Here is a 27724-nt window from a genome sequence, read left to right on the forward strand (position 1 = left end):
GCAGATTGAAATATTATGTACATATAAACCCCGGTAATCAATGGTTAATAATTCAGTGATCCAGGTCCAAGAGACCAGAGAGATTAATTTAGATATAAAGTATATAATTTAACCACATTTTAATATATTAAAACAATGAATTCAACTATTGAGCATATTCTACGGATGCTGCAATAAGGCTCAGCTATACTAATTATAAATACACCCAGTCTCCCTTTAGCCTGAGATACTGAGGCGAAGCCGAGACAATTTGAGAGAATTCACGTGCTTAACAGTACTTGTACAGATGAACGATGATTATATAATAACAGTAAGCCGCAAAGCATAACACGCATAATATGTAAAACGCATATACAGTCCGCTAGCCTCCCCACGTGGGGAGGAGATCCATCAATCCGTGGCGGCGGCATTCGTTATTTCCTAACTCTGTTACTTTTTAGAAGAAAAAGAAAAAAAAGTAAAAAGACTAAGAAAGCCAATACCTAAAAACCCGAAGCGGGTAAGCAGCTCAAGAAAAGGAAGCAAGAGCAACGCACAGTGGTATGCCTTGGTGGTCGTACCAAGCCACTAAAACTTACCCAGTGATAATGTGAAATATATATTTAACCGATGGACACCTAACCAATGATAACGAATATAAAAATAAGAGCTGAATAGCAACGAGTTCCATCCGTAAACGATGGACTCTAACAGCATGAACGCAAATGAACCGTCTTCAATGTAGATAAGACAAATTGAGGATTAGCGACACTTAACCAAAAACAATCGTAAACATAAGCATAAGGTTGTATCGGACACTTCCTTACCTTGCCAGAATCCAACGCTACTCTGGTGTTGAACAAGTTCCCTTACAATAGGTACGTAAATGATAATATATATAACGTAAAAATATGGAAATGGAAACGTAGATATCGTCGAATGTAAATTCTCTCATTTTTTAACAAGCTGCTGTATGTGGTTTTATTCGTTTCCAAATTCGTTTCTGGTTCTTTCACGGAAAAAAAGGACCGTCCTGCACGGTTTCTACCGAGAAACTCTATAAAGTAGTCATATCTACCAAACGTTTGCACACACAATACAATACAAGTCACAACGAGACCGAAACGCCAATATCGATGAAGAGCGGGTGAGATTGAATAGTTCTCACTCATAACTAACGGTCAACTTATTGACTACTAAGTTCTTACGATTGATTGTAGCAGATGTCGAGTTGAGGTATCGTGGACATGTCAGAAAACTCCCGATCTCAGATGTCTCTTTCTTAGCCTGTTCTGTTGTCTTCTTAAAAGTATACATAACATACCCATACATATAGCATATAACATGTAACTAATGATTCCCTATAATTCCTACTCGTAGCTTGTGCTCCCCTTTGCCTCTCTCTTGGTGCTGGACCGGACCACGAACGTACATTACAGTTATACTTGGCTTTTCTATTCTCTTTTTTTTAGTGCTCGCAGATATTATGAATTAAGAATCTTGTAGAGCGATAGCTTAACACAGAAAACTTGAAAAATGCTTGAAAAATTATTACGAATATTTTTATTATTACTGTAATAATAAATATCTTAATATTTCCTGAACTATTAATTAATTATAATTATATTCTTTAGAAGAGATAACCATCATATATATATATATAATTATAATTATAACTATACTCACATGTGTGTTTAATTAGTTTAAAAATCGTAAAAATACTAATATCTTTTTGGACTCGAAGACACTACCACAGAAAACTATAATACAATGAGGTTTTCACATTTCTTAAAATACAATGCTGTTCCAGAGTGGCAGAATCATTATATGGACTATAATGCACTGAAAAATTTGATTTACACTTTACAGACTGATGAATTGAAACAACAAGATACTACTATAGATGATGCAAATGAAGATGGTGATCAAAAATCCTATTTCACTAGAAAATTGAAAAGTAATTTCTTTAAGAAAGGTAATGGCAACTCAAACTCCAGCAGGAAATCATCAAGTAAAAGTGTCAACAACATTATAGAGATCAACAATAAAACAAAAAACGCAGGGCAACATGATGATGGTAATGATAATGATGAGGCTGGTAAGGTGGGTATCTCGGCCTTGGATAATGCGGATTTTGTACAGGAAGAAACCTTTGAATTGGATGATTATAAAAACCTTTCAAGTAGTAACAAAAATTCGAAAAAATCAGGTAATTCTTTACAGAAACCTACAAATTTAATCAGAAATGCATCATTTAAGAAAGTTAAAGGAAAATTTTGGGAACATTCAAGACGTTCTTCTTCAGCAAGTGATAGTGAAAGTAAAACATTATCAAATACTTATGATACTTTTGTTAGTAATTTGTCAACTGAAAAATTTAAAGTTGATGATTTTTATAAAAGATTAGAGGCCAAGTTTTATGAAAAATATGAAACTCTGATAAAAGATTTCGAAAAACAAGGTATTTATATAACTACTGGAGATGATTTTCAAAATCCAGATATTAGTGATCTGAATTCGGAGTTTACAACAGGTTCTTTAGGGAAACAACAAATTCCAGTTTCAGTTGTCTTGAGTGAAAATTTACAGAATAGTAATAATTCAACTATAAATAATGATATGTTTTCAGATGAAGATTTCGATGAAGAAGATGAAGATTTCGAATCAAAGGATAATACTGCATTGTTACACTATTCTCAATTTAATGTCAAATCACAAAAAAAGTCACTGTTGAAACAATCTGTAATCAATCTATATATCGATTTATCGCAATTGAAGTCATTCATTGAACTAAATAAGATGGGGTTCAGTAAAATTACAAAGAAAGCAGACAAAGTTCTACATCTCAACACAAGAGAAGAATTAATTCAAAGTGAAGAGTTCTTTACTGACACATACACTTTCCTATCAGAAACTATTAATGAATTGAATTTCAAAATAACACAACTAATCACATTATTAGCAAAACTAATGGGTAATCCATTTAGGATGGACGAGTATAAGAAGGAATTGAAACAATATCTCCATGATCATATCGTTTGGGAAAGAAGTAATACCTGGAAAGATATGCTAGGCATTGACTCCTATGTAAACGAAGAAGAATTAGCAAGGGAAGCAGAAGCAAAGAAAAAAGCAGACAGAGAACATCTATACCTTGATTGTTATTCATATCCATTACCTTTCCAAATACATACAAAAAAACCGAAGATCGACATAGAAAATCTATTGATCCCAAAGTTGTTTTTCACCAAAAAAGCCTTCAAGATTGCATTCATTTTCGTCGTCACTGCTATATTATTAGGTATCAAGACTTTTAATGATCCAGTTGAACATCGTTGTATGGCATTAGTCGAATGTGTAGCCTTTTTATGGGCAAGTGTTGCTTTACCATTGTGGGTTACTGCTATGTTGGTTCCTTTATTGACAGTTCTGTTCAGGGTATTGAAGAATGATGATGGCACTGTTATGACAGCTGTAGACGCATCTTCGACTATTCTTGCGTCAATGTGGTCTTCAACAATCATGATTTTATTAGCAGGTTTTACATTAAGTGCCGCACTAGCTAGATACGAAGTTGCCAAAGTGTTGGCTTCTTGGTTATTGGCATTTGCTGGTGAGAAACCTCGTAATGTGTTGCTAATGGCTATGGCTGTTGTTTTCTTCTTATCCATGTGGATTTCAAATGTTGCTTCTCCAGTTTTAACCTATTCTTTAATGTCACCAATTTTAGACCCTTTGCTTGCTGATGACCCTTTCGCTAAATCATTGGTATTAGGTGTTGCATTAGCTGCTAATGTCGGTGGTTTGTCCTCTCCAATTTCATCTCCACAAAATATTATTTCTATGGAATATCTTACCCCATATAATATCGGATGGGGTCAATTCTTTGCAGTAGCTCTACCAGTCGGCATAATTACATTGCTCTTGTTCTGGGGTTTAATGTGTTTAACATTTGATCTAAGTAAAACAAAGATTGAAAAATTCGTACCTATTAAAACTGCATTCACTATGAAACAATATTTTGTGGTTGCTGTCACTTTGGCAACTATTTTACTTTGGTGTGTTGAATCTGAAATTGAAAGTGCTTTCGGTTCTTCTGGTCAAATTGCCGTTCTACCAATTGCCATCTTTTTTGGTTCTGGTTTACTAGGCTTGCAAGACTTACAAGCTTTCCCATGGTCCATTGTCATTTTAGCTATGGGTGGTATTGCTTTAGGTAAAGGTGTGCAATCATCAGGCTTGTTAGCAACAATTGCTAATGCTCTACAAAGAAGAATTGATCACGATTCAGCAGAAGCTGTTTTATGTATTTTTGGTATTTTAATGTTGGTCGTTGGTACATTCGTCTCGCATACTGTCTCAGCTATTATTATTGTTCCTCTAGTTCAACAAGTTGGTAATAAATTAAGTGAGGCTAAAGCTGCACCAATTTTGGTTTTTGGATGTACCTTGTTAGCATCAGGTGGTATGGGTCTAGCTTCATCGGGTTTCCCTAATATTACGGCTATATCAAAATTAGATCGTAATGGTGACCCATATTTGAGTATGCTTACTTTCATATCAAGAGGTGTTCCTGCATCATTGATTGTTTTTGTCGTCGTCATTACTGTAGGTTACGGTATTATGAGTTCGATTTTGAAACCAGTTGTCTCATAGCTGTTCATAGAATAAATACATATACAAACAAATACACATACACATACACATACACATATTTTATATATTATAAGAATTTTATCTTCACGCCTTTTAATTTAATACCTGGCGGCTACGTCGCGTAAATATTTCATCTCCTGCTAATTCCTTCAAGTCATTCAAATCACTGAAATAAAAACTAATATACGTATTAATATTTCAATATTAACTTCTTTGAATTCATAACACTTTTTCGAAATAGTGTTTATTAAAGTTCAATTGAAGAAGAACATTTTTATTCACAAAGAAACTAAACTATCTGAAGACTGTATTATTTGAGGGCATTCTGAGATTATAGAAAATTACAGGTACTTAAAAGAATACTGTTCATTATGGCATCGGATGGCAATTCTTCCATAGATGTTATCAACGATGAGAATATAAAAGAAGTGAAAGGGACCATAAAAAATAATAAAGTGATTAAACCTCAATCTAATAAGAAAACTAAGAAATCAACTACGACGGCTAATTCTCAGAAACGACAACGAAAAATTTCTGATTTCCAAAATGTTAAAACAGTTCATAAAGCTATCAGAACAAATGCTCATCTACTTCCAAATAAGATTAAAGGAAGAGCAACTGATAGTAAAAGTCAGAAAAATGCTAAGTCTAGAGGGAAAAATTCCGCCAATGATGATAATGACGAAAACGATGATGATGATAGTGATTCTCCAAACGGTAAAAAGGATGAGAAGGTTGATATTACCATGAAGAATGAACTATTTCATTTCCATAACATATTGCAACCAGACTTTGAGAAATTAAATCTAAAGGATTCAGTTTGGTCATCTAATGTAGCATTAAATAGTTCAGATTTCTTGACAGCTGACAAAAGTTTGCATAATAAAATGATGAAAGAAATAGATAATCCGAATCAAACTAAAGAACAGGATAATTATTTATCATTCCTGAAAAATATGAAGTCAGTAAGTTATGCAGGTGATATCGTAAAAATAATGTCATTTATTAACAAATTTTACAATGTTTTTGATCCAGAGCTATTGGATATATCATATCAAGATTTTGAAATTGGATTGGATTTATATCCAGAGGCAACTGATAACGACGGCCAAGAAATAAAAAAATATTCTGATTACATTGATACCAAGATTATTATTGAATGTGAAGATAAAATGAACTTGATCTTTTTAACAACTTTAAAATTATTGTTGGTCAATCTAAAAACTGACAACCAGCTAGACTTGCATAGACCATATGCATCCTTTGCCAATTTGAAGACTAAAGAAGTGTTCACTAAGCTAGTTAGGGGTATGCGTCAAAACGCTTTGAATTGGGGATTACCTAAAGAGTGGAGAGAATTTATTGATAGTGATAAAAATATTCTCGATAAAAACGATCCAGATGAATCTGACTTAAAAAACAATTCGTCTAACGATAATTTGAATGACAGCTTAGAAACTGATCCAACTTCTGAAATTATCAATATCCCATTATTTAATATGCAATTAGGAAAAACTGGTATATTTGCTATTGAGCCAAAAGATAGAATTATCCTATTAAAAACACTAGTGAATTGGTGTATCTCCTATTCGACGAGAATACACAATGAAATCTATAGACTATCGCATATTAAAGAATCAGAGTTTGGTTTAAATACTCAGCATGTCAGCAGATTAATGTTAGAAGGTTACGATTTGACTACTGCACAATTTTACAAACTGTGTAAATTGGTGGAATTAAGGTATGAGAATAAATTAAAAAGAATCAAATCAAGAAAACCAATGACGGAAGAAAAGCAGCAGGAATTCGATAACAAATTGAAGATATTAAAGGAAATCCAAAAACAAGTTGAAAAATCCCCAAAGGAAGATCAAGTTTCAACAAATATATCATTTTATAATGAATGGCTCGAAATATTTGCCGGGGATTTTCAATCAAATCCTTTAAGTGATCCGTTTGAGGACAGTAATAGACTGAGGTCACAGGAGTTCTTTATTGGTCGTTTACCGCAGCTCGGAGATTTTTATCTTCCTATCCTTTCTACATATTATGATCCGAAAGGTACGATTCCACCATATACAGGTGCTAGAGAACTTCATAACTATTTCAAAAAATTCTCCACTAATAATCAAAATAGCTTGTCTAAGTTCAAAAACATAGAAAAGATTCAAGTTCCACAGTTCAAGATTTTATTTTGTAATACTTCTGCAATTGTTCAAGATTCGTCGAAAATAGAAGCAAATACCTCTATTGGAAGTTATTGGTACGAAGTGTGCCATGATGTAAAATCATTGGAGATTTTCATTGAGAATATTAGTAATTCTATCGAGAATATCTCTAAGGAAATAGTTAAGAATAAAGAGAAAGAAGATGTTAGTGAAAATTGTCTCTTCTATGCCAAACTAGAAATTTTTAGGGATTTTCTAAAAAACATTCATTCTGTTTTTGATACTATTGAAACCAGAAAAGTTGAATACGATGATATTTCATCAACATCAAGGTCGTTAAGAAGCTCAAAAAGAGGAAGAGTTAACTATTATGATGAAGATAAAGATTCTGCTGGTGACAATGAGAAGGAAGATGAGAATTATGCAGATGAGGATAACCTTGAGGAACAAGGTGATGAAGATGATGAAGATGATGAAGGTTTACAAAATTCTGAAGTTTATGTAAAAGAGTCGAGGAGTGAGAGAATGTTAAGAAGAAATAAGAATAGACGTAAGTAATTTGAGAGCATTTTAGTTAAGGATTGAAAATCCTAAAAATATCATAACATGCATTTTGTTTTACAATGGTATAGTTATCGTTATAACACATGTTAATTGAACATTATTATTTATTACAATTATGTATATAGTAGTATAGTAATTTATAAACTTTTTTGGTTAAATTTTAGTACTTATTCAACCTGTAATTTATTTTTTAGTATATTAAGCTTCATCATCATCAAATTCCTTATCGTTACTCAAAACAAAGTAGTCATCGGCATTGACTGCATCTTGCAAGGTTCCTAAATCACCAGGAGTCATATAAACAGTTGATGGTGTTATGCTACCTGATCTTAAGCGGAAATCTGTTGGTGATCCTGGTACACTTAGAGATCTTTTGATTTTTATTTTTTTATCTCCGGCCATGGAATACATATCAGTGTCATTAATATTATCTTCTTCACCATTAGCGGTTGCATATTGCTTGAAAACATCTGGGTAAGCTCTGTATAATGCAAGTTGGCGAGCTTTAATATATTCTAAACCCATTCTCTTCCAATCTAATATATCAGATAATCTTTCAGTTCTGTTTCTTTGATTAATTCTTTGTCTTCTATTTTTCTTAACAAATTCTTCCATATAGTCGACTAACTGCTCAACACTTTCATCTGGATTTTTGAAACGACGGTCGACAATATAAATACCATAATCTTTAGCTTGGTCTCTCTCAATTAAATCTTCCATATAAGCACCAAAACCGGATAGATTTGTAGTGATTGATGGAACACCCATGACAGTACATTCTGCAGGAGTGTAACCCCAAGGTTCGTAATAGGAAGGAAATACACCTAAATGACAACCGCGAACGAATTCGTCATAATCCAAACCTAAGATTGGGTTGTTAGCATTTAAGAATTCTGGGTGGAATATAACTTTCACACGATCTGATTGATTGTTAAAAAGCTGAACATGTCTGATTTTATTTAAAATTGGGTCGGCATCATCATCGCACATATTGTGAGTAACGACTGGAGGCAATTGTCCATAAGGTCTTCTTAAAGCTAAGACACGTCTCTTTAATAGAACTTTGTCACTGTCGTGTAACAGCTCATTCAAATCTGTTGGGATTTCATTGTTGATACCAAAATGTGGATACTTCATTGCATGGTCAAAAATCCTCCTGCTGATTAACTTCGTCACTTCATTTACTGTATTTTCCAATGATTTTACAACTGCTTGTGATCTTAATGCCTCGACAGTAAAGGAATTAGTTTTTGCTGGCATGATAATAAAAGCAACGACAGTCTTTTTAGAACCAGAAACTTTTAATCTATAATTTAATCTTGCTAAGGCCTCAATATACATGTCAGCACCCTTATTTTTATATTCATATCTGCCAGCGATAAAGAAGTACAAGGTGTCATCTAAGTTGAAGTCATAACAACCATGGAAATGACCTTGGACAAAATCATTGATTTTTTCTTTTTTGACAGCATGTAAATTTTGGAATTCATGAACAGCTTGGAATTTTGTAACATTTAAACCATTTGGTAAAATACCATCAGGTTTTCTCTTCAATAAATGTTCCGCTTCAAATGCTGTTATTTGAGACACAGTCGTGAAGACGTCAGCAGTGTGTGCAGCGGCTCTCTCGATACAGTAACGATGATAAATACCAAATTTACCTGCTTCATGATCTACATCAATGTCTTGTAAAGTATTATAAAAATCAGTTTCACCAGAAGCACATAAATATCTTCCTAAAATTGTTGCATGAGTAGTAAAAATTGTAACTACGTCAATTCTCTTCTTTCTACATAAAGGCAAAGCAATACCTGCTAGCCATTCGTGGAAATGGGCTATAATAGCATGAGTTGAGTCTCTAGTGACCAATTCGCCTAAAAACCAGACTACAGCATACCCTAATAACACTGCGTTATTAGTCTCAAGATCGCTTTCAGGTGTTGGAATACCGACTAAATTCCAAATATCAGATTTCCAATCATTTAGATATCCTTGTAATGAATTCAAATCGAATAAAATTACACGAGGAGCACCTTCAATTAACCATCTACCATAGACGAAATTAACATTTTTTTCTTTCATGGAGATCAAAGTGTCCCTAACTGCTAATAATCCATCTGGATCTTCATCACTATTATTTGAATCAGAGCTATCTTTTGAGATGAAATTATTGATGTCATAAATATCTATAGTTTCGACTTCATTTTGATACGTATCAAAATTTAAAGGTCCTATTAAATGGTATTTGTCATGATATTGTTGAACAGTTACTGGTGTTTTTGATTTTAAAACAGAATAAATACCACCGACTCTATTAGCTACTTCAGTTGCAATTTCGAACAGTAAATGATTTTTAATTCCACGAGGCATTGTAAATTAAAGTTACAGTTCTATGCAGTATTGATATATAAAAGTATTATAGTATGTTTTAAGATTAAATGGACAAAAGTTTTGAACATTCACAACACGACAAATATAGTTGTGTATTTATATGCGATACTATTGAGTAGAGTAGAGGGAAATTACCTTTGTCGGGAAGAACCCAGCAAACCTATTAGGCAACATAATTGGGAAGCCTCATTCCTGACAGTCTGTTTACGTTTCACTGAGCTCTACCTGAACTACTAATGTAATATCGTAATGTAATTTACCTTGAACATGACTATCGTGGAGTTGACTTGAAAAAGAACACTGCGTGTGTCAAGAAGATATATATCCAAGTTCAGATACATACAGTCAAAACATTAGACTTATGGTTGCTGAAGAAGAGAGGATAAACACATTAAGACCCCGAGAGCCTATGAGCATGCAGTAAGAAATTCACATTAACGAACAATCAAGTTCTTGTGTTCAGATCCAGTAGCTGTCGTTGTCTTTAACTGCAAGCCATACCCTCTTCCTCCCTCTCTCTTCGTAGATATGACTCAATTGAAAAGGTTCACTTGTAAGCGTAAGACGTCAGGCAGGAGCTGCGCTGGGTGTTCCATCTCCAATTGTATTCGTTAACAAGAATTATTGTAATGAACCTGCAACAACACAGCTGGTGAAGTAACGTTACATGGAGCAATCAAATAAAACAGTACTGAAAAAACAAGCCAGTAAAAAATATGTATCTTAAAGGTGCATAGTGGATGTAATAATAATTGGTTGTAGCCATCACATGGTGGATCAAAAGTTGAGCAAATTCTTGTAAATCGAAACAGCGTTGTATGTTATGATACAGGAGGGGGTGAGGGTAGGTTGGGTATTTTTGTTGAAAAAATACAATTAACCTTTAACGATCATTAATGTCTCGAATGGTATGGGAGAGGGTTGTATATGCGTATATGTAGACCGGCATGTTGCTATTTACAAAGAGAACCAACGATCGTTGTCTCAAAAGAGAATAAGAACACTTAAAAAAGCATCAATTGCATATCTGTTACTATTCAGAAGTATTTATTGCATTAATTTATTTACACTAAATATAACTTGATACATGACTTAATAGTATTTCGACATTAGTTATTTTTCAATGGATGAAGGGTGGGGGTGGGAAATCGTTTAGATTGGTCGCACTTATAAAGCGGCAACAAGCTTTTGTAATTCACCATTGTTCTTTAAAGCTTGTAAATCAGAGTTACCACCGATGTGCTTACCGTTTATGAAGATGTTTGGAACGGTGTTTTGTTGTGTTAGTTCAGCTAAGATGGCTTGAATGGCTTGACCATCTTGCATTTGGTCCAAGTCCAAAACAGTAGCCTTGTCAGCTGGCACGTTTAACTCCTTGAACAAAGTGCTCTTAGAAGCTTGACAGTATGGACAATATGACTTGGCGGCGACGAAGATAGGCTTGGCGGCAATTAATTCTTTGACAGATTGGGCAGTTGGAGCAGACATTTTATTTTGTATGTGTATGTAAAGGGGAGTTTGTTTTTGTTTTTGTTTGTGTTAGTATACGTGTAGCATAGAAAGGATATAAACAATAGAAGACGATTCAATTGATACATAAAAGGGCTCCCTTATATATTAAATAATTTTTTGAAAATACTTAACAAGAGATTAAGAATACCAGCAATTTGAGTATAGTAGAGTACAGTAGCGTGTGAGTGTGAGTGTAAGGTAACGATTACTAATAAAAATGTCTCATAAAAATTGGTGAAGATTGCAATTGTTAAAACGATAGTACCCTTGATCATTAACTAACACATTACGGTAACCACTGAACTTGACCACCATTCGTTTTTTTTTCTTAACTTTTATTTAATATTTTCTCTCAAGCCTACTTAGTCGACTTTTAGTTACCAATTCTCGTTTGAAGATTATCATTATTAGCAAACGGTAAAATGTACCACCGATGTATGCCAACATGCTGAACTTGCATGCTATAAGCCTTTATGAAAAGAAAGAATACCTAGTTAGTAACAGGATATTGAAGACATCAGACATCTGCGACCAGAGCAAGCGGGCAGTGAGTGTGTAAGCGATCATCAGAAATGCCACAACGAAAAGCTTAGCAGCTGTTGTAACCGTCTTAAGCGTTCGTAACCCTTTTCTGTCAACCTACAGACAACCACACTACCGCTGTTGCCCAAAAATAGGAAAACGGGCGTGCGAGGGGAGACGAGTGTTTCGTTTCTGATACTTTTTTGATTGTGTCCCCTTGTTTTCTCTTTCTTGTCTGAGCTCGCGTGGGCTCGCTTGGCTGGCTCGTGCGACGTGCACACAAATTCACGGTGATCGTCTTCGTCGTGGGAGACGATCAACGATCACGATCGTTTTCTTTCACTTTGTAGTTGGATGGCTCCGGTTACTCTCTCTCGCTCTGGTTGGGTGAGTGCGTGCGTGCGTGTGTGCCTCCATGTCTCATGGTACTATGTGAAAGCAATTTCCCGGTTGTCTCTCATAAACGTATTACAGGTAATAATAATGTCAACGTTCACATCGACGACGACAATTGCTACCGTCATGTATTGTTAACTTCCACAAATTGTAACGAAATCTTACCGTTTAATCCTGAAATCACTGACACTTCTCTTGTTGGGGAGCGTTTTAGGTAAGAAAGAAAAAATTACAAATTAACAATTCAGAAAGGGCCGGGAAAAAGGTAAAAAGAAATGGACAAGTCCGGAGTCGAACCGAAGACCTCTCCCATGCTAAGGGAGCGCGCTACCAACTACGCCACATGCCCAGTATTTAATTGCCAGTAAATTGCAATATACAACCCTATCCATATCTTCTTAAATCTTTTTAATATATTACACTTTTTGTTAATAAATACAAATTCTATTACACATTATTCTCTCTTCGTCTTTTAATATGTATATTATAAAACTACTTATTAACATACAAACTAAAATATTTTATATTGCAATGTTCTCTTCTGTATTTGGTATGTATCTACGTATATCGCTAATGTTCTCTCTTAACTTAAAACTCTATCTAGATTATCATTATTCTCAAGAATATCCATGGTTTTGATATTGTTCAGAACATTACTCTTACTTGTTTCAGTGATTGACCCATCACACATTATCATTTCGTCTAATATATTATATGCTTTCTCAAAATTGAAAATTATATCCAATTCACAAACATTACCAAAATATGTATCCATAGTCTCTACATATCTATGAACGATCTCCAAAGTCAATAATTCATTGTCAGAGTTTTGACTTATACCACATATGAAATATAAACTCGCGTATCTTCGATAGACTACCTTATGATCACCATATTCAACTATATTGCACATCTTCTTCTTACGTGCTAGTATTATCGACGTTAATGCCTTCACTATCTTTGTCTTCTCTTTGGCAGCAATTGCAGTGTACCATTTCTGTAATCTTAACTTCCCTTGTCGAGAGATTAATAGCATATATTTGATGTTTGCCATCTTGTTTGGTTTGTGTGTTTCGTTCGTGGGACGTTTCGTTAGCTCGATGCTGTTTCTCACTGATAAGTACAAATATGAACGTATCCAAATGCGTAATATATACGGTGACTGTTGAGTGGTTTTTCTTTATAAATATGAAAACAATTCTCTTTCTCTCTTTATTGTAAGTTCAGTATATTTTTTTGAATCTCGTTTTTTTCATCATTCACATGATATATTTACATATTTAAAAAATACAAATATTGAACCATATATAGTCTGCTAGCACCTGAACTATATAATCTACAATTCAGTGAGGAGTAGTAATAGGTAACAAGTATTAGATTAGATATTGATTTTTACAAAAAAGAGAAACTAATCGGCTTTGCCATTCTGGTTTCCTAAATTTAGTGATGTCATCCCAATTGACAATCAGATATTGTTACATCAACAACTAAGCATTACAATAAATTTAGGGCCTTTTGAACTTCGATAAATACTTCCATATTAGAATTGTCTTTGGAAATTATTAAGCATTCATTGAAAATATCTACCTTGTTTCGCTTATAAAAACATAGTATAGTAATCTATAGCAAGAAATGGTAAAAGCCTAAGAAATTATCAATTTTTTTTCCATGTGAAATTTTTACTTATCTATTTAAAATTAAATATCTATTCTATTTAATCGTCATCTTCTTCGACAGGTGGTACCCAAGGAGCAGGTTTAAAGAATTCTTGGTCCTTGATAACGTCGTTCTTGAATTTCTCTCGGTCATCACAGAATTCTAATAGATATTCTAACTCCAATTCATGACATTGTCTACCTAAAAGAACTAGAGAATGCAATGGCTCGCCGGAATCATATTCGGACAATTCCTTAATGGTACCGGATTTGAAGGTTTGTCTATCAGAACCCAACCTGCTAATAGCAACAGCTGGTGTGTCAGGAGTATAAGCTTTGGTACCTTTAACTTCTTCAATCTCAAGTAGTTGCTCACAGCATTGTGAAATTGACATGTAACGTGGAGGTTCGTAAATTAATCGACCACGGGCCATGTTTTCAATACTTTGTTCTTTTACCTTTATGTCTAATAACACCAAAGTGTGTAAACCAATCTTTCTGTTTTCTAGGATTTTTTCATACCACGAGTCAGGTCTCCAACTATCAGTGAAAAAAACCATTGAAATTGTTTGACCAAAATTGTATAATTGTAAGCCACAAGCACCTACAGCATTCATGACAGAAGCGTTATGAATTATTTCCACAGGGATATTTTCACGTTTAGCTCTTAATACCAAGTCAGTGTGAGTGGTAGCACCGAATGGATCACCAACAACTAAGAATGCAACATCTTTTTCCCTAGCATCTCTTAAAATAATCTCAGAACCCGTCTCGACCAGTTCTCTATCAGCCAATATAACTTCACTGCCATAATATTCTTCCAACTCTTCCTTAGAAGCAGCCATTAGAATACTAGTGTAATGTTCTAAATAAACAGCAGAACATTTTCTAACAGCTTCTAAACCACGAACTGTGATATCAGATTTGTATGATAACCCCAGACCGATCAAATATAACATTTTGCCTTTGGATTTGATTGGGAGATAATATATATTTTCTTTTTAAGGTTCTCAGTGTAATAATATTACTATTGCAACTAAAATCAGTTAACTTTATATAACTTACTTGTCTGATGAGTTGTGCATATTTTAATTTAAGATTCAATGTAAAACCTTTTTCCAGAAAATTTTCAGCGAGCGTCAGTGAACTTTCCACTATGTAATAATATAGAATTAATAGAAATTATGTAATAATATTATTAACATTATATTGAACAGTTAACTATATGTCATTGTCATTCTTCCTATTATTATTATTATTATTATAATAATAATAATAATAATAATACTATCCAATTCGTTATTGTTTTAATGTGTTATGTTATTTAATGTTGATGATAATTGATTTATTATATACTTAATTGTTGTCATATACATATTCGCTCTTTGCGACTATACCTATTTTTAATCTCGTTAGTTTATATTTGATGAATTCTTTTATAGAAATTTCATCTAAACTTTTTATTTTACAATTGACCATTTGTTCTTGTAAATTTTTTTTGTCACGTAAGATATTTGTGTTATGAGAGTTCAAAGTTACATCATTCAGTGTCTGATTTCTTGGTGTTATAATTATTTCATTTTCCTTTTCTGAGGTACAGTGATAATTTCTCTTATAAGGAAGACTTTCACTTCTGTTATATGAAGTATTATTGGAAGAGACTAAATTATATGTAGGCTTTAATGTAGAACTTGGTAGGGAGGTCTTTAAATTTAAAATATTAATTTCATTATTTTTTTGGAGACTTATCTCTTTAACGACCAGATCATCATCAGTGAATATTATAGGATCGTCTGAAGATTCAAAAATGTTACCGAATAAAGCACTACCCCCACTGATATTAGCATCACTTGATAAAAGTGAATTGTAATTTGGTTTCAAATTTACGCTCTTAGAATATTCAGTGGCAGTAGAAAACAAGCTGGATGGTTTACAAATTGAAACATTTTCACATTTTTCGTCTTTATATTGATCATCGTTATCAAAAGTATATGGAAATAATTTAACTTCTTCTTTATTTTTATATTGAAATGTAATATTTATTTTATGTTTTGTCTTTAATAGTTTTATGTCATTGTTTGAAAAATTATAATTTCCTAAATCAGAGGGCACTGTCATAAACATAAAATTATAAAAGTTAAACCTTTTAATTTGATTTCCATATTTATTGATTAACTCTAAAGTATTTTCGTTTCTTATATTAGGAATATCAAATTTTACATCAGGAACTTCATATGGAAATGAACTAATTTCTGAATGGAATTTAAACAAAATCTTTTGTAAAGTGTTTAAATTTTCAAAATTATCTAAGTCAGAGGACATGTTAGGCACTAAACTTATTATCAGATTCTTAACGTTTTCAAATATTTTAATTCTCAAATATCGATATTCTTTTCTTAAATCTTTTACCTGTTTACATAACTCAATTTGAAATATATAATATTCTTTATATTTTATCGGCGATAAAAAGTCAGGTTCAACTAAATATAGTGTTGGACAACGAATTATAACATCATAAGCCTGTTTCATTTGGTTATTACAAAGGGTTAAATATAAAAACTGTTCCAATTGTGACTCATCCATAAAGAATACAGCATCTGGCACATTTAAATCCAAAGATTCGAATTCACGGATTATAAATTCTAATTTACTTTGAATTGTCTTCTCATCATAAAATTTCATTAAAATGGTACATTGACTTAAAAATATATCATTAATCTCTTTATACCTTGTTAAGCTGGAATAATCGATGAACATCTTGGCTTAACTATTTGTTAATTCTGCTTTACATTTAATTAACATTTAATATATTTAAATGAAAACAAAACTTTATATTATTTATATCAGCAATAATATTGTATATAATAAGAAGTTAACTTAGTCGGCCATTATTTTTATTTTGAATGTTCATAATACCCTTCTGATGGTGTGGATAATTTATAATGACACAAAAATTATCCATCTCGATGACATGAATTTTTAACTAGAAAATATACCCTTATCACGTCAGAATGTACACTAATACAATAACATCCCAAAATATTTAATCTGTATTAACTATAGAATACCAGAATTAACTAAAGATTGATCTCACTATCACATTAATTTTACTAGTGATGAATATGTCCAATTGATTTCATAATTATGCCATTAACGCTTTTTAATAGCGTAATTATTGGCTTGACACTTATCTTTCGATTCTCGGCATCAAGAACTCGCAAATTAGGTATTTATTATATATATAAAAAATATTTACATAGTTACTTCAATAGTGAACCTTTTTTTTTCAACAGTAAAATTAAAAAGATAGTCTGAGATTTCGATAGAAGATCGTTTTAGTATTGATTAAAAGTTTTACACTTGCAACAACCAAAGCTATGCTCTTATAATGGTTTTTAAATTAAACAATTCATTACTTTTCACTGCTAAACGGGTAATAAACTTGAATTCCAAGAGGTTGTCCTCTGATGCCACCACGAGACCTGCTACTATAAAGAGACTACGTTTATCGAAGACACAGATAGCTTTTGGATTAGCAACTAGTGTTGGAATTATTGAATATAATACTAATGATACTTTTCATGCTTTTGTTAGACATGTTGGACTTACAACTAAACGTTCTGGCATCGTAGCTCAAGCCACTGTTCGTTGCTTTTACGATTACAGGAAAACTTTAAATAATAAATATGAGACCCAAGAAGAATATTATAATGCACTTGATGCATGTCATCTTAGATGCGCCTTAATTACGTTGGATGCACTGCGTCAAAATGGTGGTATTTACATCAAGCTTGGTCAACATATTAGTGCCATGACATACTTATTACCACCTCAGTGGACTGATACAATGATTCCTCTGCAAGACCATTGCCCTAAATCGACCATAGAAGAAATTGATAACATGTTTAAACATGACCTAAAAATGGGAATAGATGAAATATTTAGTGAATTTAATCCAGAGCCAATAGGTGTTGCATCATTAGCACAAGTTCATACAGCAACGTTAAATGACACAAATGACAGAGTTGCAGTTAAGTGCCAGCATCCTTCTTTAAAAGAATTCATTCCATTGGACATAATGTTAACCCAACTTGTATTTAATTTACTGGATGTATTTTTTCCAGAATATCCTTTGACCTGGCTAGGTGATGAATTGCAAACATCAATCTATGTGGAGATCAACTTTGAAAAAGAAGCAAAAAATGCTATTGATACTCAGAATTATTTCGCTAAATACAAGAAACAGACTGCCTTAAGAATTCCAAACGTTATTTCCGCACATAAGAGAATATTAATAATGGAATATATAACGGGTAGAAGACTAGATGATCTTCAATATTTGGACGAAAATAATATATCCAGGGCAGAAGTTTCTTCTTGCTTGTCACATATATTTAATAATATGATTTTTACGCCAAATGTAGGAATTCACTGTGATCCCCATGGTGGAAATTTAGCAATAAGAGCTTGTAAATATGGCAGTTCTTCCAATCCTCATAATTTTGAGATTATATTATATGACCACGGATTATACAGACATCCTACAACTGAGATGAGGAGAGATTATGCAAAATTTTGGTTGGCATTGTTTGATCAAGATCAAGATAAAATGAAATTTTATGCAAAACGTTTTGCTCATATAAATGACAAACAATTCCCTTTATTCGCAGCTGCAATTACTGGACGTAGTATCGATACTGCATTAAATTATGATATATCTAGTTCTAGATCTAAGAACGAGATAGATGTCATGTCAAAAGGTATCTTAAAAGGAAATTTTCTGACAAATTTGATGAGTATCTTGGCTACAATTCCCAGAATTGTTTTGTTGATATTAAAAACAAACGATTTGACGAGACATTTAGACGAATGTCTACAAAATCCTTTAGGGCCTGAAAGGACCTTTTTGATTATGACTCAATATTGTTCTAAGACAGTTTATGATGAAGACTGCGAAGAAATTAATAAACTCAATATTAGATGGTCCTGGTCTTGGACTTTAAGTCATATTTTAGCTTGGCTCAATTATGAGAAAAGAGTTAAGAAATTAGTGCTATATGATATTGCCTTATGGTGGAAACAGAACATCATGACTATGTTGTAAATATATTCTGAATATGAGGCGTTGTAAAATTCATTTGATCATTAATTTAAAAAATGAAATCAAAACACTTGTACTGCAAAAAAATTAAAATTAAAGATGCTAACACATCTAAATATAATGAAATACCTTATATAATACCTCTCCAAGAAAGCTAATGAATAACTTACAGTATATTTTACCTATTTCATGTTCTTCGTATTCCTACATAATATAGTCCTCTTATAAACCCTTCTATATTTTTAGAAAACAAAAAAGTCTAAAAATCATATTATCTTGAAAAATTATAGTTTTATGATGTTATTACCGTTGCTTGAGATTATATATAGTTTCTTTTAAACTGAGAATCTCATCTCCTAATATTACATTTTTTTCTATTAAATCATCATTTTGACTCCGTAGATTCTTAATGACACTAGTATTTATAATATTTTCACTTTCTAATTCATCATTCTTAATTTCTAAAGTAATTATGTTCTCTTTATATTCCTTTATTTCTAATTTTAAATTTTCTATAACTTCCTCCATCTGCTTCTCATAATCGGCAGATACAGAATTTAATTCATCTCTCTCCAATTTTAAAACTTCAAGCTCAGTTTTTAATTCTTCAATTAAACTCATTAACCAGTCGAATATATTCAAATTTATCTATGATCAGATGTTTAATTCTACTATTTACAGTTTTCTATTTTTATTATTAAGGTACGTATTGGTGTTTTCATATATATATGTTATTAGAAGCCATTGAAATAATTTAAGATCTATACAAATTAGGTTGAAATATTTACAGTTACCCGACTGGATCATTTAAGAACTGTGATTATATGCTGTAAAAGTGTCTGAATGTAAGCATTAACTTTTCATATGATAAGTGTCATTTAAATATTTATTAGCCACTGCAATGTCCATTATTGCCAATCCAACAATCTTACAAATAGTTACTTTCTTTTGATGAATTTCCAAAACTGGTGAATTTGATTTAGACAGTTGACCGATTTCTAGTAATTGTGATCCTTTAACATGTGATTGAATAAGCTCGCCTGCCTCAATTAAGGTGTGACCTATTGAATCAACGATTATCTTAACATTTTGAGAAGTGAATTTGTCAATCAAATCAGAATCACATTCGTGCATTTCTGGTTTATAACTTCCAATCAATGATATATATGTACATTGGCCATTTTTTTGGTTTTTCATGATATCCTCATATAGCAAATGCGGTGTAGTACTTGGTACACAACCGAAAATAATATTACTTGACGTTATAATATCTGAAATATTATCATTCCAGTTCTTCTGCATGATATTTAATGTAATAGTGGAATTCTCCAAGTTTGATAATAATGAATCCAATTGTAATTCTTGATTTCTGAATAAAATTGTTAAATTGATGCATTTTAAAAGTTTGGATTGTTCATATAATTTAATTAGAATGAAAATATGCCAAAACGATTGTAAACCAGTGCCAAACACAGTTACATTCAAAGTTTGAGCATCGTCATTAATATAATCTTGCAAATGATTCAAAAGAGGTATGCAACTGGCCATTGCAGTTCTAATACCAGTTATCTCTTTCGCATCCAATACACCTCGAAGTGATCCATCCATTGAATCATCAATTAATATAGTGCCTACAAATCCATTCCCATTACTTGGATTATAAACTAAATTTTTCAAACCCGAATAAAGATCACTAATAACAGGCATATAAATGTGAGTAACATCCGATTGAGGAATACTTTTCACTATTCTATTTGGTATTATACTATTATCATTTGAAAAATATTGTAAACTTTTATGTAGTTCGATAATGTATCCTTGTATTGAATTAGAATCCAATTGCAAAAAAAAGTCTCTAATTTGCTTATCTGTGACAATTCTCATGATTGTGCCTATGCGTCTATGTACACACCAATATTTCCCTTCAATGTGTTGCCGGTTACAATTCACCTGAATATACCAGCATAAGAATAGAGAAATAAGTATATATTTATATATGAGAGTATGTACAGCTCCTTTGAATAGAAATTAGTCATCCGAGTCATAGATGCATCGCAGTTACAAATCGACAGATAACTGCATCGGAAGAGTCACCCAGCAGTCAACAGCTTGTATTACCATGCAAGGCGATTAGCACATCTCCTTCATTGCATAACTAGGAATACGTTCATCATATATTTTCGATCCAGTACCAGAGATAACCGTTTCGAGTCGTACTGAATAGAAAAGGAGAAAAAACACAATGAACAAAAGCGAGTACTTAAAAGATACCTGCATTATATATTTGTACGTATAGCACGTGACAATTAGAAGGGTCTGCTATTGCCTGAGTTCACCTGCTTTGTGCATCGGGAAGAGAGAATGAAACACTTTTTAAGATAGGCAACACTTAAACGACAGATCTAGTTGTGCTGCGGTACTGGATCTGGCAATGCAAGGGATCTTCAAAATCGTATAACTTCTACGATATATCCTTCGCAATTTTTATAAGCTGCCATTTATGTGCGAGAAAGAGGGAGAGAGAGGAAAGCGTTCAGAAAGTAGAACAGAAACAAGAATTAACCGTTGTTTCTTTCTCCCCGTTTTCTAAACTCTGAACAAAGAGTAATCTTCGTCATACGGTGATTCCTGAGAACTCAGAGACATTTTTTCTTTTTAACACATGCATACCGGAGACGACAAGACAAATTCGAAATAAGCAAACACATCCGCACAAAATGGAATAATCATTGAAGGGTCTGGACAAAAAGAACAGAAAAGTATATGCAGGACTGATGTCTGTGATCATACGCAAATACCGTAAGATAGAAACCGTAAACGACGCTTCAATACGAAGAAACACAAACAATTAAAAAAAGCAAAGAGCAAAAACATGAGAGCGTAGTATATACGCCCACAGGTGTAAAGTTTAACGACCTCGGTTTTTTTCTTTGCTTTTATTAGGAGCACATACTTTCCTGTGTCTCCTTAAGTTTGTCAATTATAAAAAAACCTAAACGAGCGAGATCGGATCTTGGAGGAATTGACAGTTAATGTTATTTTGGTTTCTGCAGGACTTCAATGCCAAATGGATTTCTGCTCTTGTTCAAAATGTTTTTCGTTTCTTTTTGCGTTTATTGCTTTTTCTTCTTATTATTTTTTCCATTTTATATCCTAAATATCGTCGTTGTAACTAATACACATTGTTCAATTCACATACTATGATAGATAATTTTTTTATTATTTTCAAGTTCGAAAAAAACGAAATAACAAAACTACAACCTACAGCACATGCAATGCAATAGTGGATACCTCTTATAACGTTTTCTATCAGTATAAATTTTTTTCTTTCTTTCTTCTTAGTATCAATTGAATCAAGGTTATTCAAATCTAATCAATATTTTGCATCTCTCAAGTTATGCAGCTTTCTGTAAATAATATAATTTGAATTCAAATCACTTTACTTTTGCATCTTCTCTTTTGCAATTATTAATATCTTATCTCAATACTTGTAAAGTTTCAATACTATTAATTTTTCATTCTTATCTTCTTTTATTGTAATTAATACACTTTATTACATGGGGTTTCATTGTTAATATAAGTTTATTCTATGTTTATACATAACACACGCATACATACACATATACAACATCTATGCATATCTGAGTCACTAGTCCATCTGAAAATCATATTATAGAATTATACATTCAAAAAGGACATATTACAACCAAGCAATACAAGACATAGATAACTTCACATATGAGTTATTCAAGTCCCAACAATAATGAGGAAGTGAGACCTGCTGCAATTCAAGATGCAGATAAATCATCAAACATAAGTGAAAGTGCAAAAAACAAAATCAAAAGAAAGAGAAATAGAATCCCGTTAAGTTGTACTATTTGTCGTAAAAGAAAAGTGAAATGTGATAAAACACATCCACATTGTAATCAATGTGTCAAGACAGGTGTTCAGCATTTATGCCACTATATGGAACAATCATGGGCAGAAGAAGTTGAAAAAGAAATTTCTAAAGATGCTGAATTAAAGCAATTAAGAGATAGAGTCAAAACTTTAGAAGAAACGTTAGCAAAGGTACATCTATCCAGTAGTTATATCTCGCCATCTACTAATACGAATACGCCAGATTCAATTACTTTGTCTCATAATAATTCACATCTCGCAATTTTGGAAGAAAACGCAACAAATATAACAAATAATGACGATGATGCAATCAAAAATGAAGATTCTCCATTCAGTAAGTATGAAAATGATGAATTAGATTTGACTGTACAATTCGATATGTTACACTTAAAAAATAAAGGTACTGTTCATTTAGGTGCAACTCATTGGTTAGCAATCATGAAAGGTGATCCATATTTAAAATTATTATGGTCGCAAATTTTTACTATGCGTGAAAGGTTAGGTGAATGGTATAATAAAAAATCATTACATCAACAAAAGAAAAAAAAAGGTTCTTTAATGAAAAAATCAAAATCTAAAAAAGGTAAATGTCCAGTAGATCATAAACAAATTATGTCACAGAGCTCAAAGCATGTTGATATGAATAATGATATAAATAATATTAATAATGGTAAAATCATCTCAACACGTCCAATTAGAGCTCCAATCTCTCCTAGTGATACCACGTCAAACTCTGCATCTTATTTATCAAATTCTCAAAATAGATCAACTTTAATGTTGCCACCGGCACTACCAAATGCAGAAGGCTCGAATTTAACTCATTCTCAATTTTCTCAACTTGAGAATAATTCACAAAAATGCCCAGTAGATCATTCTAAATTTAAACCGATTATTCAACAAAGACCAAACTCGCCAATAAATTCTAACAAGCCAGGTTCTCCATTGCCACCCTTAATTCAGCTTCCACAAACAAACCCTCCATTTTCAGATATCTCTTATACAATGAGTAATCCACAAGTAATGTTAAGAGTTTGTGAATTGTTACCACCAAAATCAATAATATCATTGTACATGGATAAATTTTTCAAACATATTTATGCTGTTATCCCAATTGTCGATGAACAAGATTTTAGAAAAAATATTAATAGAATTTTATCGTTAAATACAACCACAAATTTTACTCCATCAACAATGAGTAAAGAAAACGTCTCAAGTTTGAACATTACAAAAATATCAGATTATTGTAATTTAGGTATTTTGTTAATTCTTATGAGATTAACTTGGTTATCATTACCATCAAATGCATTAAAAATTGATATTGGCTCAAAATATAACTCATTTGGTATTCAAGCACCATCAAATATTAGTTCAATTAGAATCAAAGAGGAAAATCTATTGTTTAAATATGAACCTTCTATCGAGGCATTGAAATTAGTAAGAAAGAATCTAATTAAATTTGATGAACTTTCAAGTTTCTCTAATAACAATGTCAGTTTATTCACTGTTCAATTCGCTATTTTTTATAAATTATATTTGCAATCTGGCTCGGACGAAGCACCAGGAAACAATAACTCTAACTCGGTAAATTCGATTGCTGGCCAAGATAGTGAAACTCATCAAGTTTTATTATCGAGTATAACTCAAATGGCTTTCAGTTGCGGTTTACACAGAGATCCTGACAATTTCCCACAATTAAACTCAGTGGCTGATAACTCATCTGGACAATCTTCCAATAACAATACAACACTGGATACATTAGTACAGAATTCGAATCACGATCCTAAAGGTCCTACAAACTCCAATGCATCTTTAACTAATGACAAAAACAGTACTAAAACGGAACAATACAATACGACAGAAAGATTTAAGCATACTTGGAGAAAGACTTGGTATTACATTATTTCATTAGATGTTCAACAATCTCTTTCACTTGGTACGCCAAGATTACTAAGAAATATCAGAGATATAAGTGATACTAAATTACCAAGTGCTTCAAAAATTGATTACGTCCCTGATATTAAAGAACTAATTATTGTTAAAAATTTCACTTTATTTTTCCAAATAGATTTAGTAATTATCGCTGTTTTAAACCATATTCTAAATGTCTCAGTAGCTAAGAGAGCTAAAAAATCTGAGTTGGATGGTTTAATTTCTTCCTTAAAAGATTTAACTCATAATAAAAAATCAATCAATGAAGTATTGTCAACATTAATTAAAAAGGGATTACTATACACCTCTGAAGGTTCAGTCGATGCTAATATTGATGAAAGTTACGGCCTACCTAGCCTTGAAACAATTATTTACCAACAACAGGCCAAGAGCAAAAATAACAGTTCAACGTCTAAGAGTGAACAAGAGAAGAAAATTGAGTTACCACATGAATCAACAACGAAAGCAATGCTATTTTTTAAACATTTGACTTTACGTATTTTGTTGTATTTGTTAAATTATATTCTATTCACCCATTATGAACCAATGGGTTCAGAAAACTCGACTACTCGACTGCTAGCAAAGGGATATGCTCAGGAAGCCTTAAACTATGCAATGGATGGTTACAAAAATAGTGTTTATTTTTTCAATAGCATCAAGAATTCTAATACTACAGAATCCATGTTTAATTACATGGAAGTTATGCTGACACCTTATTGTGTGGATGTAGGCAACCGTAGTTTGCAATTCATGATTTGTTTAATCCTTCGTATTAAAAGTAGTCCATCCAGCAGTTTAGGAGAAAACCCAATTATTAACGGAAAAATTTCAACATCTGATAGCACAAGCAGCTACACTAGCAGTGATAATGATGAAGATGCTGGTGCTAAATTTTCAAGAAAGAGAAAATTAATGCAAGATACCAACGATGATATTTCAAGACACTTAGATTTAGAATCCTGCGAAGACTTGGCTGGTACTTTGTATTCCAGAATGACCCTATTTTACAAAATGACGAAGCAAATTTCAGTCAAATATACGTACGTATTAAAGATTTTCAAATCTATTCAATTTTTCATTTCATTATTACAGTCGCCAGTGTCTAAGAACTTAATATCAGATAACAATGCAATCTTAATGCCAGGCTGGCAACATCCGACAATTCCTAACTTACCGAGCAAGTATAAGAATTCAACTCAGTTTATTATGAATGCAGATGCATCCCAAGTCCAAAGATGCCCAATATACCAAGACACTATATCTGCAATCAGTGAATCAAAAAATAATTTTAATAATGATTCAAATGTTATGCCAGGCATGATGGATAATCATTCTATTCAGTTACCATCAATAAGATCATATACTCCTATTACTTACAATAAGAGTGATGTTCGTAACATTGAAGCAATAAATAACAGTGATTTATTAAAGAAGCGTCGTACAATTTCCAACGAGCCTAATTCAAGAATTTCTTCTCCTGTTCTTGAAACTTCTCAACAAGGTACTTCATCGAGGAATTCACCACTTGCTTTCCAAGGTGGCGCGTTTAATGAACCTCTGCCTTCAATCGAAGGTCTAAAGCGTTCTGTTCCATCTGTAACATCTATGAGGAATATGGGAAATACTAGCCCTATGAATAGTATAGGATCTCCAAATGCAATGCCTTACATGACTCATGTACAGCCTCTAAGTAATCAACAACCAATTCATAATAATAGTATAATTGGCGTCAATAACACTATGAATATGAATATGAGTTCAGGAGCAATGAGTCCAAGCATGAATATAGGTATGAATTTGAACGTCGGTCTTAATATGGGCATGAACCTTAATATGAATATGGGTAATTTAAACAATATAGATCCATTATCAAATCAACATAATGTTGCAATAAAGTTGGAAGCCGATAACACAATTCCTTCCAATAATGAGGATTTGTCAACTTTAGTTTCCCCACAATCTGAAGCCTCATCAGGAAGTTTTGTTATTCCAGATTTTGAAGAATTTTTAATGCAAGACTCCAGCTTTAATAATGGTTTAATGATTGATGCGTCAAACCTAGTCGAGGCTGTTGGTTTCAATCCTTTGGAATCACAAGATCTGGTGCGTATGGATTCTGAAATCATCCCTATCGATAAGCTTGGAATGCCAGGTTTCCAAAATATGAATGGAGGAGGAAATTTCCCAGTTTGGAATTAGATTTCTTTAAAAGGTTCTAAAGAGAGAGAACGTGAAAATCAAACCAATATGAGTGACATCGAAGTTTATGCTTTAATTTTACAAACCTTAATTTATAGATTATAACAATATTATAGAAAAACTTATTATATTTGAACTTGCAATTGCTTCACTATATCTATTATATATTTACTTAATGAATTTACTGCCTATTATAGAGGTGTTATATAGTTGTAATACCAGAAATGGTAAGGCTTCTGGTTGCAATATCTAGAAGCCAAAAATTTCTGTCTAATTTATTTTGAAATATTTAAAAAGATTACCGAATACTAAAATGTAGCTCTTATTACACATTCATTTTCTCTTAAATATTACTATATTTTAGAATATTCTATTACCTCGAATGATTATAATTTATAAGTAATATTATAAAAATCTTCATTATATGCTTTCAACCATAGAGAGCTTTCTTTAACGGTGTCACAAATCTTCGATCGTGTAGAAGTGGGATACATATTTCCTCCTGTAAATTAGCATATAAAAATGCGTGGTTTATATCTAAAGTATGAATCCACTTCTTACAATAATTCGCTATCAACGTAAATAACTCCAAGATATTAATTTGAAGAGGGTCTGTATGATAGTTACTGAAGGTGGTCTCCGTTTGTTTGTCCCTGCAGCAAACAATACGAGCTTTATGAGTCCCATCACATCTGACCATAAATATAATCTGAAGAGGTATAACTTGGTTAACTAGAACTTGGTTTCTAGGA

General features: G+C 32.4%; 11 protein-coding genes and 1 non-coding gene across 12 annotated transcripts; 4 read left to right on the plus strand and 8 right to left on the minus strand.

Annotated features, from left to right (window-relative positions):
• Positions 1-1749: 1749 nt before the first annotated feature.
• TPHA0B03530 (uncharacterized protein) lies at positions 1750-4635 on the plus strand (the record flags this gene model as incomplete). Its single annotated transcript, XM_003684409.1, has 1 exon — positions 1750-4635. One exon carries the CDS (start codon positions 1750-1752, stop codon positions 4633-4635), a length of 2886 nt encoding a protein of 961 aa, XP_003684457.1.
• A 371-nt stretch (positions 4636-5006) lies between these two features.
• On the plus strand, positions 5007-7361 carry TPHA0B03540 (WHIM1 domain-containing protein; the record flags this gene model as incomplete). Its single annotated transcript, XM_003684410.1, has 1 exon — positions 5007-7361. The coding sequence occupies one exon, from the start codon at positions 5007-5009 to the stop codon at positions 7359-7361; it is 2355 nt and encodes a 784-aa protein (XP_003684458.1).
• Positions 7362-7565: 204 nt separating this feature from the next.
• Positions 7566-9737, minus strand: TPHA0B03550 (uncharacterized protein; the record flags this gene model as incomplete). Its single annotated transcript, XM_003684411.1, has 1 exon — positions 7566-9737. The coding sequence occupies one exon, from the start codon at positions 9735-9737 to the stop codon at positions 7566-7568; it is 2172 nt and encodes a 723-aa protein (XP_003684459.1).
• Positions 9738-10925: 1188 nt separating this feature from the next.
• On the minus strand, positions 10926-11246 carry TPHA0B03560 (glutaredoxin; the record flags this gene model as incomplete). Its single annotated transcript, XM_003684412.1, has 1 exon — positions 10926-11246. The coding sequence occupies one exon, from the start codon at positions 11244-11246 to the stop codon at positions 10926-10928; it is 321 nt and encodes a 106-aa protein (XP_003684460.1).
• A 1218-nt stretch (positions 11247-12464) lies between these two features.
• Positions 12465-12537, minus strand: TPHA0Btrna12A. Its single transcript has one exon. It is a non-coding gene; the product is annotated as a tRNA-Ala (tRNA).
• Positions 12538-12771: 234 nt separating this feature from the next.
• Positions 12772-13242, minus strand: APS1 (Aps1p; the record flags this gene model as incomplete). Its single annotated transcript, XM_003684413.1, has 1 exon — positions 12772-13242. The coding sequence occupies one exon, from the start codon at positions 13240-13242 to the stop codon at positions 12772-12774; it is 471 nt and encodes a 156-aa protein (XP_003684461.1).
• Positions 13243-13902: 660 nt separating this feature from the next.
• On the minus strand, positions 13903-14802 carry DPH5 (diphthine synthase; the record flags this gene model as incomplete). The annotated part of the gene is made up of 1 exon (XM_003684414.1): positions 13903-14802. One exon carries the CDS (start codon positions 14800-14802, stop codon positions 13903-13905), a length of 900 nt encoding a protein of 299 aa, XP_003684462.1.
• Positions 14803-15199: 397 nt separating this feature from the next.
• TPHA0B03590 (uncharacterized protein) lies at positions 15200-16600 on the minus strand (the record flags this gene model as incomplete). The annotated part of the gene is made up of 1 exon (XM_003684415.1): positions 15200-16600. The coding sequence occupies one exon, from the start codon at positions 16598-16600 to the stop codon at positions 15200-15202; it is 1401 nt and encodes a 466-aa protein (XP_003684463.1).
• A 631-nt stretch (positions 16601-17231) lies between these two features.
• Positions 17232-18947, plus strand: CQD2 (Cqd2p; the record flags this gene model as incomplete). Its single annotated transcript, XM_003684416.1, has 1 exon — positions 17232-18947. One exon carries the CDS (start codon positions 17232-17234, stop codon positions 18945-18947), a length of 1716 nt encoding a protein of 571 aa, XP_003684464.1.
• A 300-nt stretch (positions 18948-19247) lies between these two features.
• On the minus strand, positions 19248-19565 carry NDL1 (Ndl1p; the record flags this gene model as incomplete). Its single annotated transcript, XM_003684417.1, has 1 exon — positions 19248-19565. The coding sequence occupies one exon, from the start codon at positions 19563-19565 to the stop codon at positions 19248-19250; it is 318 nt and encodes a 105-aa protein (XP_003684465.1).
• A 231-nt stretch (positions 19566-19796) lies between these two features.
• On the minus strand, positions 19797-20828 carry TPHA0B03620 (uncharacterized protein; the record flags this gene model as incomplete). Its single annotated transcript, XM_003684418.1, has 1 exon — positions 19797-20828. The coding sequence occupies one exon, from the start codon at positions 20826-20828 to the stop codon at positions 19797-19799; it is 1032 nt and encodes a 343-aa protein (XP_003684466.1).
• A 1854-nt stretch (positions 20829-22682) lies between these two features.
• Positions 22683-26972, plus strand: HAP1 (Hap1p; the record flags this gene model as incomplete). Its single annotated transcript, XM_003684419.1, has 1 exon — positions 22683-26972. The coding sequence occupies one exon, from the start codon at positions 22683-22685 to the stop codon at positions 26970-26972; it is 4290 nt and encodes a 1429-aa protein (XP_003684467.1).
• Positions 26973-27724: the final 752 nt, after the last annotated feature.

The sequence above is a fragment of the Tetrapisispora phaffii genome, chromosome 2 (assembly GCF_000236905.1).
Source record: "Tetrapisispora phaffii CBS 4417 chromosome 2, complete genome".
NCBI classification, from domain to species: Eukaryota; Fungi; Ascomycota; class Saccharomycetes; order Saccharomycetales; family Saccharomycetaceae; genus Tetrapisispora; species Tetrapisispora phaffii.